This window comes from Myxine glutinosa, chromosome 11 (assembly GCF_964187855.1).
Source record: "Myxine glutinosa chromosome 11, kmMyxGlut1.1, whole genome shotgun sequence".
Classification (NCBI taxonomy): domain Eukaryota; kingdom Metazoa; phylum Chordata; class Myxini; order Myxiniformes; family Myxinidae; genus Myxine; species Myxine glutinosa.
The window spans coordinates 64,648,382-64,664,925 of NC_136271.1; the positions used below are offsets into that span (position 1 = coordinate 64,648,382).

At 49.0% G+C, this 16,544-nt stretch overlaps 1 protein-coding gene across 1 annotated transcript; it reads left to right on the forward strand.

The window, feature by feature from the left end:
* Positions 1-9,494: 9,494 nt before the first annotated feature.
* Positions 9,495-15,451, forward strand: LOC137411831 (uncharacterized). Its single transcript, XM_068097112.2, has 3 exons — positions 9,495-9,537; positions 13,890-14,129; positions 14,310-15,451. The coding sequence occupies exons 1-3, from the start codon at positions 9,495-9,497 to the stop codon at positions 14,642-14,644; spliced, it is 618 nt and encodes a 205-aa protein (XP_067953213.1). The 3' UTR covers positions 14,645-15,451.
* Positions 15,452-16,544: the final 1,093 nt, after the last annotated feature.

Here is a 16,544-nt window from a genome sequence, read left to right on the forward strand (position 1 = left end):
TTAATTAATAAATTTTAATTAATAAAATTATTATTTTATTATGTTATACAATTTTAAATCCCGGACGTAGACCCAATTGCGAATCCGCAAATCGTAATTTGGACGAGCCCCCAATTCTGTTACGTGGTCCCCTCGGTGACTACCTGGTCTCGGTGACCCCCGGACCGTGAGAGGAACTTCGCCAGAAAGTTCTATCACATATGCGCTTTCGCCACGCAATCCATATGAATTCCCCCCAAGAGAAGACTGAGTTTCAATGATATATTTCAAGGGTAATGATACCATACAATTTCAATGCTACAATCAAGGATATTTTCCCCGAGCAATCAACAACAAGCAACCATCAACAATTCACAATCCACAATCAATCCCCTAGATGATTAAGATGGCCATCTTATATACAGTATGTGTGTACCCTTTTGTACTCACGACCCCCTTTTTGTCTCTGTCCCTCACAATGTCTCTGGGCCCGTCCTGACCAAGATGATGGTCGGCGTCGCCGCACTCGGGCGGTTGAACGAACCCCGGGTGGTCGTGTTTCCACCGGGCATGTATCGTACCGGGAACCCCGGCTGCAGCCCCCTCGTGGCCACGCGAAGCGGGTACGGTAAAGCAAGCAAAAGCCACACGCCGCTTGCAACGCGTGTTAGGCCCCAACGTGCGACCCGTAAGCGTCTTTGTAGACGGGCCGTGAACGGTGCCAGACGCTGGGTCGGTGCACGGCCCCACGGCAACTTGACGTCTCCACCGGGTAGGTACACGTCCCGGTAACTCCTCTCGCCAGACGGGCTTGGGAACGCCGCTTTTCCACGCGGCGCAAGATCGATCCCACCTTTCGTCGGAGCGGGGCGAGGAAGAAGAACTCGTCGCTTCTCCACCTCGTGTCTTTTCCTCTTCCGTTTCCGGTCTCTTTTTCAGAAGGGCTCCTGACCCTCCAACCACAACAACCCTTAATCTACTACACATTGATAAGCAAAGACCTGAATGGTGATTCACATACATTCACATAAATATGTAACAACACAATCGCCTTGCACCGGCCAGAACACGGCCAGACGCGCCTCTCCCGGGCATGCCCGGACTCACTGTTCCCGGGCACGCCCGAACCTCCCGGGCACGCCCGGTCTCGTCTTTCCCGGGCATGCCCGCTCTCGCCTTTCCAGGGCTCGCCCACAGCGTCCGGGCATGCCCGCTATCGCCTTTCCAGGGCTCACCCAGAGCGTCCGGGCATGCCCGCTATCGCCTTTCCAGGGCTCGCCCAGAGCGTCCGGGCATGCCCGCTATCGCCTTTCCAGGGCTCGCCCAGAGCGTCCGGGCATGCCCGCTCTCGCCTTTCCAGTGCTCGTCCAGAGCGCCCGGGCACGCCCAGCCTCGACTTGCCAGGCCGCAGCCAAACACGCCCGGGCAGGTCCGGACTCGCCTTTCCAAGGCTCGCCCTTGACACCCGGGCATGCCCGGTATAGCTTGTGCCGGGCAAACTTCCCGACATAAATGTGTATATATATTGCTGCCCGATAAACGGGCTTTTGTCAGAATACCTGAGCTGTTTTGTTTCAATAAAGCAACTCGGACCAATTCCGTCTTTGGTCGCGTCACTTCTTTCGACTCGCGTTGGAGCGCCACTCCACTATATATAAAGGAGGAGTGTCTGTCTGTGTGTGTATGTGTGTGTCTGTCTGGATGTCCGCTTAAAACTCAAGAACTACACATCGGAGAAAAGTTTGGGACACAGATTCGGAATCAGCATAAAATCCCGGTGGTTTTAGGCTACGTTTTATTTAATATCAATGGTTTAAAAAAATCGCGCCAGCTGCAATTCCATGGTGTCGTTTGTGGCGGCGTCGACGTTCGGGGTGTATTGCAATGGTTTGTCGGGTTTGGCTGTGGGTCCAGATTAGCTCCAATTTCCTTTTGTTCTTCTACGTTTATTTGATTCTTCTGTTACTAACGCCTTCCTTATCTACCTTATATCCCCCCGACGAGGCCTCTACATAATTTCATGCGGCAGAATTTCGCGCATTTTGAGTGAAAGAAGTGAGACGAATTGAAGGAGGAAGAAGAGGTGCGCTCACTCTGGAGGCCTTGATCGTGAGTGGAAATGGCGGGAATTGCGTTTGTATCGCAAAGTAAAGGATCTGCATTCATTCTGAACTTGCATTGGTGGCTTGTTATACATCTGCATTATTTTTCATAAAAAAACTTTATGTTGAACTTTAAGGTTCCAAGCACGGACTACGTATATATAATATATAGCCCTCATTGAGGTAAAAATAAAAGTAAAAATCCTGCTATCCCTTGCCAAGCTAGCCGTTCCCCTCTTCCCCTCCCCTCGCCTCCGCCTCCTCCCCCTCCCTCCTCTTCTCCCCTCCCCCCTCTTCTCCCCTCCCCCCCCCTCTCTCCCCTCCCCCCTCTTCTCCCCTCCCCCCCCACTCCCTCCCCCTCCCCCCCACTCCTCCCCTCCCCCCCCACTCCTCCCCTCCCCCCCACTCCTCCCCTCCCACCCACACTCCTCCCCTCCCCCCCACCCTCTCCTCCCCTCCACCCCACCCTCTGCTCCCCTCCCCCCACCCTCTCCCCCTCCCCCCCACCCTCTCCCCTCCCCCCACCCCCTCTCCTCCCCTCCCCCCACCCCCTCTCCTCCCCTCCCCCCACCCTCTCCTCCCCCTCCCCCCCCACCCTCTCCTCCCCTCCCCCCCCACCCTCTCCTCCCCCCCCCCCACCCTCTCCTCCCCTCCCCCCCCCACCCTCTCCTCCCCTCCCCCCCACCCTCTCCTCCCCTCCCCCCCCACCCTCTCCTCCCCTCCCCCCCACCCTCTCCTCCCCTGCCCCCCACCCTCTCCTCCCCTCCCCCCACCCTCTCCTCCCCCTGCCCCCCACCCTCTCCTCCCCTCCCCCCCACCCTCTCCTCCCCTCCCCCCCACCCTCTCCTCCCCTCCCCCCCACCCTCTCCTCCCCTCCCCCCCACCCTCTCCTCTCCTCCCCCCACCCTCTCCTCTCCTCCCCCCACCCTCTCCCCCCCTCCCCCCACCCTCTCCCCCCCTACCCCCCACCCTCTCCTCCCCTCCCCCCACCCTCTCCTCCCCTCCACCCTCTCCTCCCCCCCACACTCTCCTCCCCTCCCCCCCACCCTCTCCTCCCCTCCCCTCCCCCCCACCCTATCCTTCCCTCCCCCCCACCCTCTCCTCCCCTCCCCCCCACCCTCTCCTCCCCTCCCCCCCCACCCTCTCCTCCCCTCCCCTCCCCCCCCCACCCTCTCCTCCCCTCCCGTTCCCCTCCCCTCCCGTTCCCCTCCCCTCCAGCTCCCCTCCCCTCCCGTTCCCTTCCCCTCCCCTTCCTCCTCCCCTCACTCCTCCCCTCCCTTCCCCCCTCCCTCCTCCCCACCCTTCCCCCCTCCCTCCTCTTCTCCCCTCCCCCTCCCTCCTCTTCTCCCCTCCCCCCCTCTTCTCCCCTCCCCCCCCTCTTCTCCCCTCCCCCCTCTTCTCCCCTCCCCCCCTCTTCTCCCCTCCCCCCCTCTTCTCCCCTCCCCCCTCTTCTCCCCTCCCCCCCTCTTCTCCCCTCCCCCCTCTTCTCCCCTCCCCCCTCTTCTCCCCTCTTCTCCCCTCCCCCCCTCTTCTCCCCTCCACCCCTCTTCTCCCCTCCCCACCCTCTCCTCCCCTCCTCCCCCGTTCCCCTCCCCCGATCCCCTCCCCCGTTCCCCTCCCCTCCCCATCCTCCTCCCCTCCCCATCCTCCTCCCCTCCCTTCCCCCGACCGGCAATGCCGGGTACTTCCCATGGCCAACTGTACGTGGGCTGCTCGAGGGTTGGAAAACCAAGCAATCTTTATGTCTTGGCACCAAGTAAGAAAACCAGAAATGTATACCAAGAGGTTTTGAGAAATTGAAAATTGACAAAACGTCATGGAGGAAATGTACTGTGATATTGCTCTAAAATATACATGTTCTTTTCATCATATGTTTGTATTATTCTTATTCAACCCGGGCGAAGCCCCTCCTCCCTCCTCCCCTCCCCTCCCCCCTCCCCCCTCCCCTCCCCCCCTCCCCTCCCCTCCCCCTCCCCCCTCCCCTCCCCTGCCCCTCCCCCCTCCCCTCCCCCCCTCCCCTCCCCCTCCCCCCTCCCCTCCCCCCTCCCCTCCCCCTCCCCTCCCCCCCTCCCCTCCCCTCCCCCTCACCCTCACCCTCCCCCTCACCCTCCTCCCTCACCCTCCTCCCCCCTCAAAAATTTCTCCCAGTCGATGTCAGAGACTAGTGGACAGTTATAAGAAACGCCTACTTGAGGTTGTTTCTGCCAAAGGGGACAATACCACCTATTAGAGCCAAGGGTGTACTTCCTTTTTCCACATGCGAAATTTGCATTTATGTTTTGCATCTCAGGCTTCATCAGATTTGCATCTCAGGCTTCATCAGAGGGAATGGTTTTGTGGATGGTTCTGTGCAGAAGGTGGGAATACCAGGATCACCAGGATGCGTTGAACACTCAGCAATGGTCTGGCAAGTGTTACAGGAGGCCAAGAGGCAAAGGAAGGATGTGGCGGTGATATGGCTGGATTTGGAGAATGCATATGGGTCAGTGCCACATGCCTTGATCAGGTATGCCATGGATTTATTTTGGGTGCCACGGAGATTTAGGGATTTTTTGATGGCATATTATGATCAGTTTTGGATGTGGTTTGCGACACAGTCCTATGTAACAGAGTGGCAGAAGTTGTAAGAGGGGATCCCGATGGGATGTACCATCTCCCCGATTTTGTTTGTGCTGGTTGTGGAGTTGTTGATACGTGCGGTGAGTGGACATGGGAAAGAAGTGGAGCTAGCCCCTGGTCAGAGGTTGCCAGCAATGTTTGCTTTCATGGATGACCTGACAGTTGTCCAACAGTCCGCTGATGCAGCAGTAGAGGTACTGGGACGACTGGAAAGGTTGATACGGTGGGCAAGAATGGGATTTAAAGCAAGAAAGTCGAGGAGTGTGGTAGTGAGACGAGGAGTGGTGGATAACATGCACAGATTTGAGCTGGGAGGGGGGGGGGGGGGTGGTTCCATCATTGGTAGAGGCTCCTGTGAAGAGTTTGGGAAGATGGTATACAGTGGAGTTGAATGATGTGGGAAGAGTGGAGGAGGTCAGAAACAAGCTTTTGAGAGGTTTGAAGAGGATTGAAGGATGTGGTTTGCCAGGTAAGTTGAAGGTATGGTGTTTGAAGTTTGGGTTGATGCCACGAGTATTGTGGCCATTGATGATGTATGATATTGCAATTGGGCATGTAGAGAGGATGGAGGTTGTGGTGAGTGGGTTTGTGAGGAGGTGGTTGGGAGTGCCACGCTGTTTGACGAACATTGCCTTTTATGGTCAGGGTGGAAATCTCCAGTTTCCCTTGACATCATTAACCGAGGAGTTAAAGGTGGTGAGGGTGCGGGAGTTCATGATGTTGCGGGATTCAAGTGATGCAGTGGTAAAGAATGCTCTCCCAGAGAAGAAGGGAAGTCGGAAGTGGATTGCAAGAGCAGAGGTGGATGAGATGGAGGAGCGGTTGCAACAGGAGGGGGTCATGGGGATGGTACAGCATGGGAAGCATGGCTTGGGGTGGATGGAGCATGAGCGATGGGGAAAGGCATGTGTGAAGGAGAGGAGGAAGATGGTTGAGAGGGAGGTGAGAAGAAAGGAAGAGGAGGGGGGATATGTGAAAGCAGTCGGTCAGGCACAGCAAGGTGCTTGGACTAAGTGGGAAGGTGTGCGGGTGAGGATATTGAAGTGGCAAGAGATTTGGAGGATGGAGCCAATATTGTTGAATTTCTTGTTGCGGGCAACGTATGATGTGCTTCCGTCACCAGTAAACTTGAGATTGTGGGGGTTGTTGCAGGGGAGAGATGTTATTTGTGTGGAGGTGTGGGAACGGTGCAGCATGCACTGAGTGCATGCTCAGTAGCATTGGCAGCAGGAAGATACAGGTGGCGACATGATCAGGTGCTGGCGGTGGTGGACTGGTGGTGCAGATGGTGCAACAAGAGGTGCTGAGATCGAGAAAGAGAAGAGAAGAGTGGAGAAGGAGACTGATGGGGAGAGGTGTGGTTTGTCAAAGAGGGCCAAGTGGTAAGAGGTGGAAAGAGGAGGAGGTGGAAAGCAAGAGGGCTGTCAGATGCTTGTGATTGGCAGGTGGTGGCAGACCTAAAGCTGCAATTGGTATTCCCAGAGGAGATCTGTGTGACAAGGTTGCGGCCTGACATTGTCATTTGGTCAAGTGCAACAAGACAGGTCATCTTAGGGGAGTTGTCGGTACCTTGGGAATAGAACATGGAGGAGGTGCACAAGAGGAAGAGAGGAAAGTACAGTGAGCTGGAGGCAGAGTGCCGGGAGAAGGGTTGGCGAGTTTCGTGTCAGCCATTTGAGGTGGGGTGTAGAGGGTATATTGGCAATTCCTTTTCTGCATTTCTTGCGAGGCTGGGAGTGTGTGGGACAGAAAGAAGGAGGATGTGTGAGAAGGTGGCCCAGGTTGCCTTGAAAGGCTCATTTTGGATATGGAGGAAGTTTATGGAGGCACGTCGAACGGTGTAGGTTGGTTGTCTGTTTTTTTTGTTGTTGTTGTTGTTTTGTCTTTGCTCCCATTATTATTTCTTATTTTGTGTATATGAGTGAGTGGGTGAGGGTGTGTGTTTTTGCATGAATTAAGTTTTGCATGAGTGTGTGTTTTTGTATGCTGAGTGGTGTATGTTGTAAGGGTAGGTGGTTGGTTGGTTGGTGTTGTGTGTGTATGTGTGTGTATGGGTGTGTATCTGTGTGTATGAATGATCTGGTGTGTTTTGTTGGTGAGTGGTGAAGGGTATGAAGGTGGGTGTTTGAGTGTTCCACCCTGTTTGTTTGGTGCTGTGGGTTCTGGATGTGGAGGTGTTGTTGTTGTTCTCACTCACTGGGAGTGGGGGTATGTATGCATCCAGGTGCAGTTGCTGCATGTAGATGTGGATGTGCCCCTGCTGGCCCACCTTAGCTGACCATATCGAGGTTGAAGGGCCGAAACGGGATGACGCTGAGGACCTCGACTGAGGACCCGGTCAGTGCGGCACACTTGTGACCAGGTGTTTTGAACTTATGTATATATACATATACAGACTTGGCATTTAATACGGAATTTTTTTTTTCTTGACTTGGGTTTACTTTCTGAACTCAGTATATCAATCTGGTGAGTTTCTTTTACCCTTCGGTGATGTCTTTGTTGAAAGAACCATGTCACTGATTGTCTTTCGCAGCAAAAAGTCAATAACAGGATAATATCACAGGTGGCGTGACAAAATGTAAGGACAGGTACATTTGACGATTGGCTTCACAATCAGGTATATAAGGGTTGTTGCGTTCTGTATTAGTGGAAAACAACTGCTGCACATCTACAAAAGTTATTGCCGCTTCCTCTGGAGATGGTCCGTCAACTTGACAATGCTGTTTGTCATGGAGTGGTGGCTTTACGAAATTCTGGCATGAAACAGCGTGCTATTGCTCAGCAGTATGGCATCACTCAAGGTCAGGTGTCAAAGATCCTGAAACAAAATGCTCGGAGGGGTGTCCCTACTCCAATACCGAGGCCAGGACGTCCACGCAGAACCACAAGGAGAGATGATCGCCAGCTGCACCGGTTAGTCTGCAATGGCCGTACCAAGTCAGCTCGTCGGCTTAAGGCTGAGTGGCAGCAACTGACAAATGTGCCTGTATCCAGAAGGCTAGTCAACCAACGACTGGTTCAAGCAGGCTATCGTGCCAGGCGTCCCCTGAGAAAGCCACGCCTGACCAGACAACACAGCCAGCGCCGATTGCAGTGGGCCAGAGAGCACCGTCAATGGCAGCCAGGACACTGGAATCACATGACCTTCAGTGATGAGTCTAGATTTCTGGTCTATCGTCAAGATGGCCGCGTCCGAGTGTGGAGACAAGTGCATGAAGCCCACAACGAAGATTGTATAGTGCCAAGAGTCCAAGCTGGAGGTGGTGGGTGACCGTTTGGGCTGCTTTTCATGCAGGGGGCAAAACTGACCTGGTTGTTCTGAATGGAAACCTGAACCAGTTCAAATACCGGGTCATTCTGGAAGAAACATTGCTTCCATTTTCTCGTGCAGCCTTTCGAGGAAACTTTGTCTTCCAAGATGACAATGCACGGCCTCATCGTGCTCGCATGATCCAACACTTTCTTGCTGACCGTGGTGTAGAGCATATGGAGTGGTCTGCCAAGTCCCCGGATATGAATCCGATGGAGAACTTGTGGGCAGAATTAACGCGTCAAATTGACAACTTGGACCAGCAGCCGACCTCTGTGCATGAATTGCAGCAGACTATTGTCACTGCATGGCAAGCGATTCCTGTCCAAACCTTGGCAAATCTCGTGAACAGCATGCCTCGACGTGTACGTGCTCTCCTGAATGCTCGTGGGGGTTACACGAAGTACTGAACTGTAATTTTACTGTCCGTAATCCCAGTCATAATTTAGCTTTTGTTTTTGTTGAAATTTTTTTTGGCTAATGTGCAAAATAAAGAGATACTTCTGGAAAACGTACAGAAGTTTAACACAGTACTGTCCGTGAATTGAGTTCGATATCAGTTTACATCACTTTCAAGGATCAATTTATTTGCTTTGAAATGTCAAGTGGTTTTTGTTTCTTTTAAAGGTCACATTAACAAAATCTAGAATAATTTCAACATAATTCCAATGAACTTTTGGTTCTAAGTCATCTTGAAAAGTAAGTTCACCCCCGCAAAAAAATATTCCATATTAAATGCCAAGTCTGTATATATATATATATGTTTACCAGTTACGAACATTTTGAATGTCATCGGTGAGTAATTTAATACGATCCTTCGTGACTTGGAAGTCCCTGGTGTTGGCTTAGCGGTTCGGGTGCCGGCTTGGGATCCTAGGATCCTGGGTTCGAATCCTGGTCGATCGCTGAATTAACACCAGGGGGGTTGACTCAGCCTGTCATCCTTCCGAGGTCGGCAAATTGAGTACCAGCTTGCTGGGATGAATGATCACGGTGTGTACCCCGGTTTAGAATAGGTACATCGTATCCCTGCGCATCGTAAGAGCGTGACCAAGTGTTGGCGTCAGGAAGGGCATCCGGCCATAAAAACATTGCCTCAAACAGGGAACCATGATTGTCATGGGGCCCGCAAGGCTAACCCCCGCTCTAGCTGGGAAAATGGCCTTAAAACGATCATTCATTCATTCATTCTTCGTGACTTGGAAAATCAAACATGATGTCTCATCACTTCGAGTCCATATTTAACCTCGACACACTATCCGATTTCCTCACTCAGAGATAACTGCAAGAGCAAATACAGACAAGGGCTTCATACTAATTATATGACCAAATATGTATTTAACATTAATTATTTTTACCATCTGTACAATATTTTGTTACCAAACATCGGATTAACCAATATTGACTGAATATTTGACTTACATTAAGGACCTAATAAATAGTGTAGAGTGAGAACAAGACATACATCATCACTACCTGGCAAGATGAAGACTCTTTTCCTGTGGATCATGCTCAGCCTTGTTTTGGGTGAGTTTCTACTGAACTTCATTAAACCCTAAGTTCCTAAAAGACAAGTATGAAGGGTCTGTTTAAAATAATTATTGGCCTCAAATAATGTCAGTTAATGAAATGAATGAACCCTTTTATTTTTACCTCTGTCAATGATATATATCATGATATTTCAAAAAGTTGTGGACGGATTCGGCCGAAACATGGTGGACAGGTTGCGTGTGTGTGTGTGTGTGTGTGACAAGGACCAAATGGTTAGATTTGGTGAACATTAGAATCAAGATCTGGACACAACCAATTATTTAATTTTTAAGTGATTCTTTACCATTGAGAGATGGTGCCAACAACTATATTCTTCGGTAAAATGCCAGGGGCAGAGAAAAGGCCCCTTTATAAAAGGGTATGTGCCATGGGGCAAAGTATAAAAAAGAAGGGACATTCCATAAGTTGTATAAAATGCCAAACAATACAAAATAAGGGGCATTCAAAAAATCTCATGTTCATGCTGGACTACCCTTGTGTTCTGAGGAGGAACCAAATAATGCTCCAGAAAAGTTCATTTAAAGGGGTTGGCAATTTGATTCATACAGCTGCATGAAGAAGTAAATGTATTTTATTTGTACAAGTAAATGTAACATGTGATATGATAGCTCAGATACAGAGATTGTACACATTCACATATTGTCTTTTACATGATCAATGGTTGGAGAAATGGATGTATGTATGAGGGGAAGGATGGATGGATGAGTGGAAGGAGGGATGGATGAGTGGAAGGAGGGATGGATGAGTGGAAGGAGGGATGGATGAGTGGAAGAAGGGATGGATGAGTGGAAGAAGGGATGGATGAGTGGAAGAAGGGATGGATGAGTGGAAGAAGGGATGGATGAGTGGAAGAAGGGATGGATGAGTGGAAGGAATGATGGATGAGTGGAAGGAGGGATGGATGAGTGGAATGGGGGATGGATGGATGAGGGAAATGAGGGGAAGGAGGGATGGATGAGGGAAGGAGGCATGGATGGATGAGGGGAAGGAGGGATGGATGAGTGGAAGGAATGATGGATGAGTGGAAGGAATGATGGATGAGTGGAAGGAATGATGGATGAGTGGAAGGAATGATGGATGAGTGGAAGGAGGGATGGATGAGTGAAAGCAGAGAGATGGCTGAGGGGAAGGAGGGATTTTTTTATTTTTTATTTTTTTTGTATACAGAATCGAGGCTCGTGAAAGAGCTAACATTTATCACACACAAAAAAAATCAAACAGACACACAAAGTATATAATAAAGGGAGCGGTAGACAAGATGGGGAGAGAAGGGGAAGCACAAACACAACATTTGAGAGCAGGGACATCGGGAGATCTGTGTGAGGGAGAGGGCTTGGGGGGAGGAGGCATGGGAAGGGGGGGGGCGGGTGGGACAAGTATAAAACACAAGGACACTACAAGGACTTCCAGGGAAGAAGTTGGTATTTCAAAAAAGTGGATCTGGGGTGAAATTAGCGGGGGTAGAAAAGATCAAGGTTTTGGATGGGGGAAGATAAGAGATGGTGGTGAACAGCTGTTTTAAAGACCTGGAGGGAGGAGTGGGATTGAAGAGAGTGAGGGAGTTTGTTCCAGAGGTGGGAGAAAAGATGAATGCAGGAGTGAAGGTGAGCAGAGAGTCTTGATTTTGGCAGTTTAACCATAAGAGGGTTGCAGGCAGATATTGTGCGACCTGTAGGAATATTTGGGGGGCAGAGCCCAGAGAGAGCTGGGGGAGCAAGGCCAGAGTGGAGTCGGTAGAAGACAGAAAGACCACCAACCTGCCTGCGGTGAGTAAGTGAAAGGCCCTCGGAGTTAGCTTCATCGCGGGAGATTCCAATGATTCTGAAAGCTTTGGTTTCAACAGCGTGAAGCCGAGCTAGGTGAGAGGCAGGAGCACCAGCCCAGAGGGGAGAACAGTATTCCATTGAGCTGTGGATGAAAGCCTTGTATGTGGTGAGGAGCTCAGGTGTGCCAAGGAAGGACTTCGCACGACGGAGGATGCCCAGTCGGCGACTGGCTTTGGAGGCCAGATTTGAAATGTGGTTTTCCCAGGAAAGATAATGGCAAATAGTGAGACCCAAAAGTTTGAGTGACAGAACTTCTTGGAGAGGATTATTCAGAAAGTAGATGGGAGGGTTGTCCAGACAGTCTTTTCGGAGAGACATAGTAAGAGTGTGAGATTTGTCAGGATTGAAAGACATGTTCCACTTGTTTGACCAGTCTGTGATTTTGTCCAGGTCTGCAGAAAGTGAGGAGGCTGCAGACTGCCGATTTGAGGGATGAGGTATGGAGAGGCAGAGAGTGGAGTCATCAGAAAAGAGATAGAGAGGATTTTCAAGAGAGTCAGAGAGATCATTGATGAAAACCACAAAAAGCACAGGGCCCAGAACACTGCCTTGGGGAACTCCAGCCTGAACAGGAAGGGGAGATGAGAGAAATCCATTCAGGGCCACACGTTGACTTCAACTAGAGAAGAAGTCCGCAAGCTAAGCATGGAGATTTCCATGGATACCATAGGAGGAGGGTTTGTTGAGCAGAGCGGGGTGCCAGACTGTATCGAAGGCACGTAATATGTCAAGGGTTCGGGTATCTTGGATCGTTTCCACTTCACAATAACCGCAGTTACAGTTTACCGGGGCAGCTCTAGCAGGGCATAAATTTGACCAACTGACTTATTGGAAAGGTGGCATCCTATGACCGTGCCACGTTGAAAGTCACTGAGCTCTTCAGTACGGCCCATTCTACTGCCAATGTTCGTCTATGGAGATTGTATGGCTGTGCGCTTGATTATATATACCTGTCAGCAATGGGTGTGGCTGAAACAGCCGAATCCACTCATCAGAAGGGGTATCCGCATACTTTTAGGCATGTAGTGTATGTTTATATTTATATACATATTGTTATGTCGGTGGGGTAGAGCAATATCTAGAGTCTGGTAGATCTGAATAGGTAACATGCTTCGTCTGTCGCGATAAGGAATCTGCCCTGTAATAAGTTCTGTGTGTTTAGTCCGGTTTGTCGGTTAAGGAGTATACCTGTGAACATACCAGGATGTTCGTGTGCTAGGTAGTTGTTGGGATTAAAGATAACAGCCCTTGTGTGTCACACCTGGTAATCAAACCTTTGTCCCTTATGGCAATGCATGCACATATAAACACTTAGATAGGCCCTTTAGCGCACACAGTAATTAAATCCCCATCCCTTACAACGACTTTGGAAGAAGCCAGAATGGGGCACCGCCGGGTGGCCGCCGTCAGCTACACCACGAGGTATGACCACGCCACAGGGAACGTGTGATTGGAGGGAAGGAGCTGGAAGGTTCGGTGGAAGGCACTGGTTGGTGGCGTCACTGCCCAGGTTATAAAAGTGCACTGCACGACATTTCAGCAGTTCCAGCTCTAGCTCTAGCCCTTGCACTCTCTGCCTCTTGCACTGCATGTCTCTGGCTATCTTGCACTGCACGATATCTCTCTGTGCTTGAAGCTCTTGCGCTTCTTCTTGGTCTTGAGAGGTCCTGGTGGTCGTGGGTTCACTATCTGCGTGGTGCGGGAGCGAGGCTCGGTGCTGTGAACGGGCGGGACCTTGTGTGCAAACGGCGAGGGCGTTGGCTCGGGCCTAGCGAATCGTGCAAGGCGGACGGAGGGATTTCTCCGCACCGGAGTTTGGAGCACCATTGGACGATACACTGCAAGACGACGGACAGATAAGACCACACCCTACATTCACAATTACACGACGATTTCTTTTGTTCATTCATCCCTGTGTCCTGTTGTTGAGTCTGGTGTATGGGATCCCAATTTAGGAATTAGATTTATCGTCGCGTTTCCAGTCCCGATCCTTATTACAATAAACCCTTTTATTATTTCTCATTCCCTTCAACTCTGGTGTCCGTTTGAGTTCGTTCCCCTTCCACAGTTACGAGCTCCCGCTTCTTCCTCTTCCCTTCTTCTCTTCCCGCGTTTGATAGCACAATCCATATTGATCGTCGCCTCCGTTCAAGCCGTTCTGGTCTTCCGCGGTCCCTTGTATTAACCGGAAGGGTCCGTGCAACAATATTTAACTTTTATTGTAAGCATGAGAGTCAGGAGGATCTGTAGATGGCCATGTTAGTGTCGCAGCAACAAAGCACCAAAAGGTTAGGAGCCACTGTCTTAAACCAAAGATACGTCGATTCTGAATACAAGTCAAGGCCTGGATTTCTGAAAAATACGTATCGACTTATACGCCGAAAAATACGGTAGTCCACCTTTGTGATTGTGACGGACCTCACAGTTGCAAAACTTGACGTCGCAATCGATAGACTAACGAATGGTTCATAATAATTTGCTCATTTTAATCATTCCTTACAGCGGACGCAGCACTCCAATGTAACCAAGTGGGTGAAGATTTCGAGTTTATCCACGCATCCGGCCAGTCGGTATTCGGAGTGAACACTGATCACAAGGTGATGCGGATGTGTAGCGAAGAGTGGTTCAAATTCTCGGAGCAGTCTATGAAGCTTGTGAAAACCGGTCCGTCTGGAGTGTGGGGAATCGACGAGCACAACAAGCTTTACACGTATGTTGGAGACAAATGGCTACATTTTATGGGTAAGATCAACAGATTTCATTGCAAATGAAACCTCCCATGCCCTCTTCGTCAAAATCCTAAAATTGGGCCTACTTTTCAACTACACCATTTTGTTCCTCTTTTCTCCCACTTCATGATGAATTCATGAATGCAATGTGTTCATTAAGAGTTTGAAATTTATCCTTTTTCCATTTATTCAGATGATGTTCAGCAAATCGATCCTCGGTTACCAAATATGGTATTTGGAATCCAAAAATCGGAAGTCTTCTGTGTCCCTAAAATTCCCAATAAATTGAGTTTGTCGTCTCATCGTTTGAACATCATGAATATTGAGTTGCTCACGTGCACGAAAGGGACATGCTGGTACTTGAACAATTCCCGTAAAGAAATATATTTATATTCTTACGAGGCCCCTTGCATTCATTCCAACAAGGAAGGCCAAATAAAGTTCAAAGGTAACTTGAAGTACATCGAAGCCAATGAGGAAAAACAGATATTGGCTTTGGATACATCTGGAAAAGTATTTTTCAAGTAAGTAAATTGCTTTTATCTTTGGTTCATCAATATCTAGCAGGGGTGCTCAGCTTTGCCCGGTGCTGTTGGAATCTTGTTGAAATCAAATTTGTTTTTTCCCTATTTTTTGTGGGGGCCTAAAACACTTCCCTCCACTCACTAAGGAATGTGTTTTCATATCATTTCATTTGTCATGTGAGGACCATTTAATATTACCTTTCAAATAGCTACATAGGCTTACGCACTACAGAGCGATTTGAAAAAAAATCTTCAAATTTTTAAAAGGTTTTTTTCACCTGAAACATTCCCTGGCACTCACTGATGAACCTCTGAAAGTTTGACGAAGATCCATTTAGCCATCTCTGAGAAAGACAGTGACACACACCTAGACAGACAGAGAGACACAAACGGCTCTCATAGTATAGACTAGCAAAGGCACCTGCAATGCCAGGTCCCTCCATATTTGATGATCGGAGCTAATCATCACACCAATTATATAGGTATTGAGGTTGAAATCCGAAAAAAATTGGGCTTTTTATAAATCACTTTATGTATGGCTCTCCCATCGGATAAGTGTGTTTATAAGTTATGAATTGTGAGAAATGACTGTTTAAAACTCCAAGTAAGGTGCATCGTGGTAAAAACAAGACCGATAGTCTAACAGCGGCATAGCTGGGCTTGTTTGATGCTTTAGTTGAAGAGGACAGTATGACCAGGGTGGGGATACCAGTTAGCAAATAATGTAACTATTAAATTTTTTGACTTCAGGCATGGACAGCCGGTTCGTGAGTGACTTGAGTAAAAACCGGTGAATGGCAAACGATGAACGAATAAATTCCACATTCCTGCGCCACCTTCAGTCGAGCATCAGGCATTGACAGCATGTTCTCTATATTTTCATTCCAAACAGTATAATTCATCATTTCAATCAAAAAATAATACTCTAGTATTAATATGTCAAAATATAATGATAAATCACGATTGTATTGAGATATCAAACCAGCGAACCGTCGTCATCTGTTTGCTTCCAGATTCGGGAGCAAGGTCCGTGTCGATCGTGTCTCAAAAGCATATTTGTATTGAGAAATTTCTGAAACCTCCTTCCTAACTTACGACACCTAATGGAACCCCAAAACGTTCCACAGAAGGTTATTATATTTCCTTTTAGTGAAATATGCAACTGTAATGATTACTCAACGCATCCCCGTGTCATGAGACAAGATCCTTAGCTCTGATTGATGTATGTTTGTGAGGACGTATGGACAAACACACTGTTCTAGATGGCATTGCCCTATGGGCTACGGCGTAAAAAGTGATCCCATAAAGTTTTGTTGCGACTAACCATTGGAGCTCAGAGTAACATCACAAACAAACAAACAACATCTCATTTGCTTTTATATATAAGACAGCATCGTTCCAAGCTCCTAATGAAATGAAGTAACATCCTAAATGAAAGCAGATCACATAAAAGGTTAAACATTTCAAACCCAAGCTAGACAGCTGAGAGTGAGTGTGCTGATCTCTTGGCCATCTTTCCAACTGCTGTGGTGTGGGGATTCATTGCTTTGTCGCCACTGAAACCATTTTTCAATTCTCTCTTGAACTCATAGTTCACTTGTCCCATTGCTTTACTCATTGTAATCCTCGAATTTGTTTTGCCTTCCTAACTCCGGGGATGTCCCCATGGAGAGTCACAGTCGCCAGGCCCACTGCTCATGCCAGGGGAGCCTTCACCTGCTTAATTATTTTTGTTGCACTTAATTAAGTTACACTTTGGGAAAACTAGAAAAACAGAACAGTAGAAAAAGTTAAATTTAATGCTTAGGCAATTTCACATTTTCTTGTGTAAATATTGAGGAGGGAGCACATACAACCTTGCTTAAGGCTTAGTTATAAGATATATGCTTAGTTATAAGAATTGT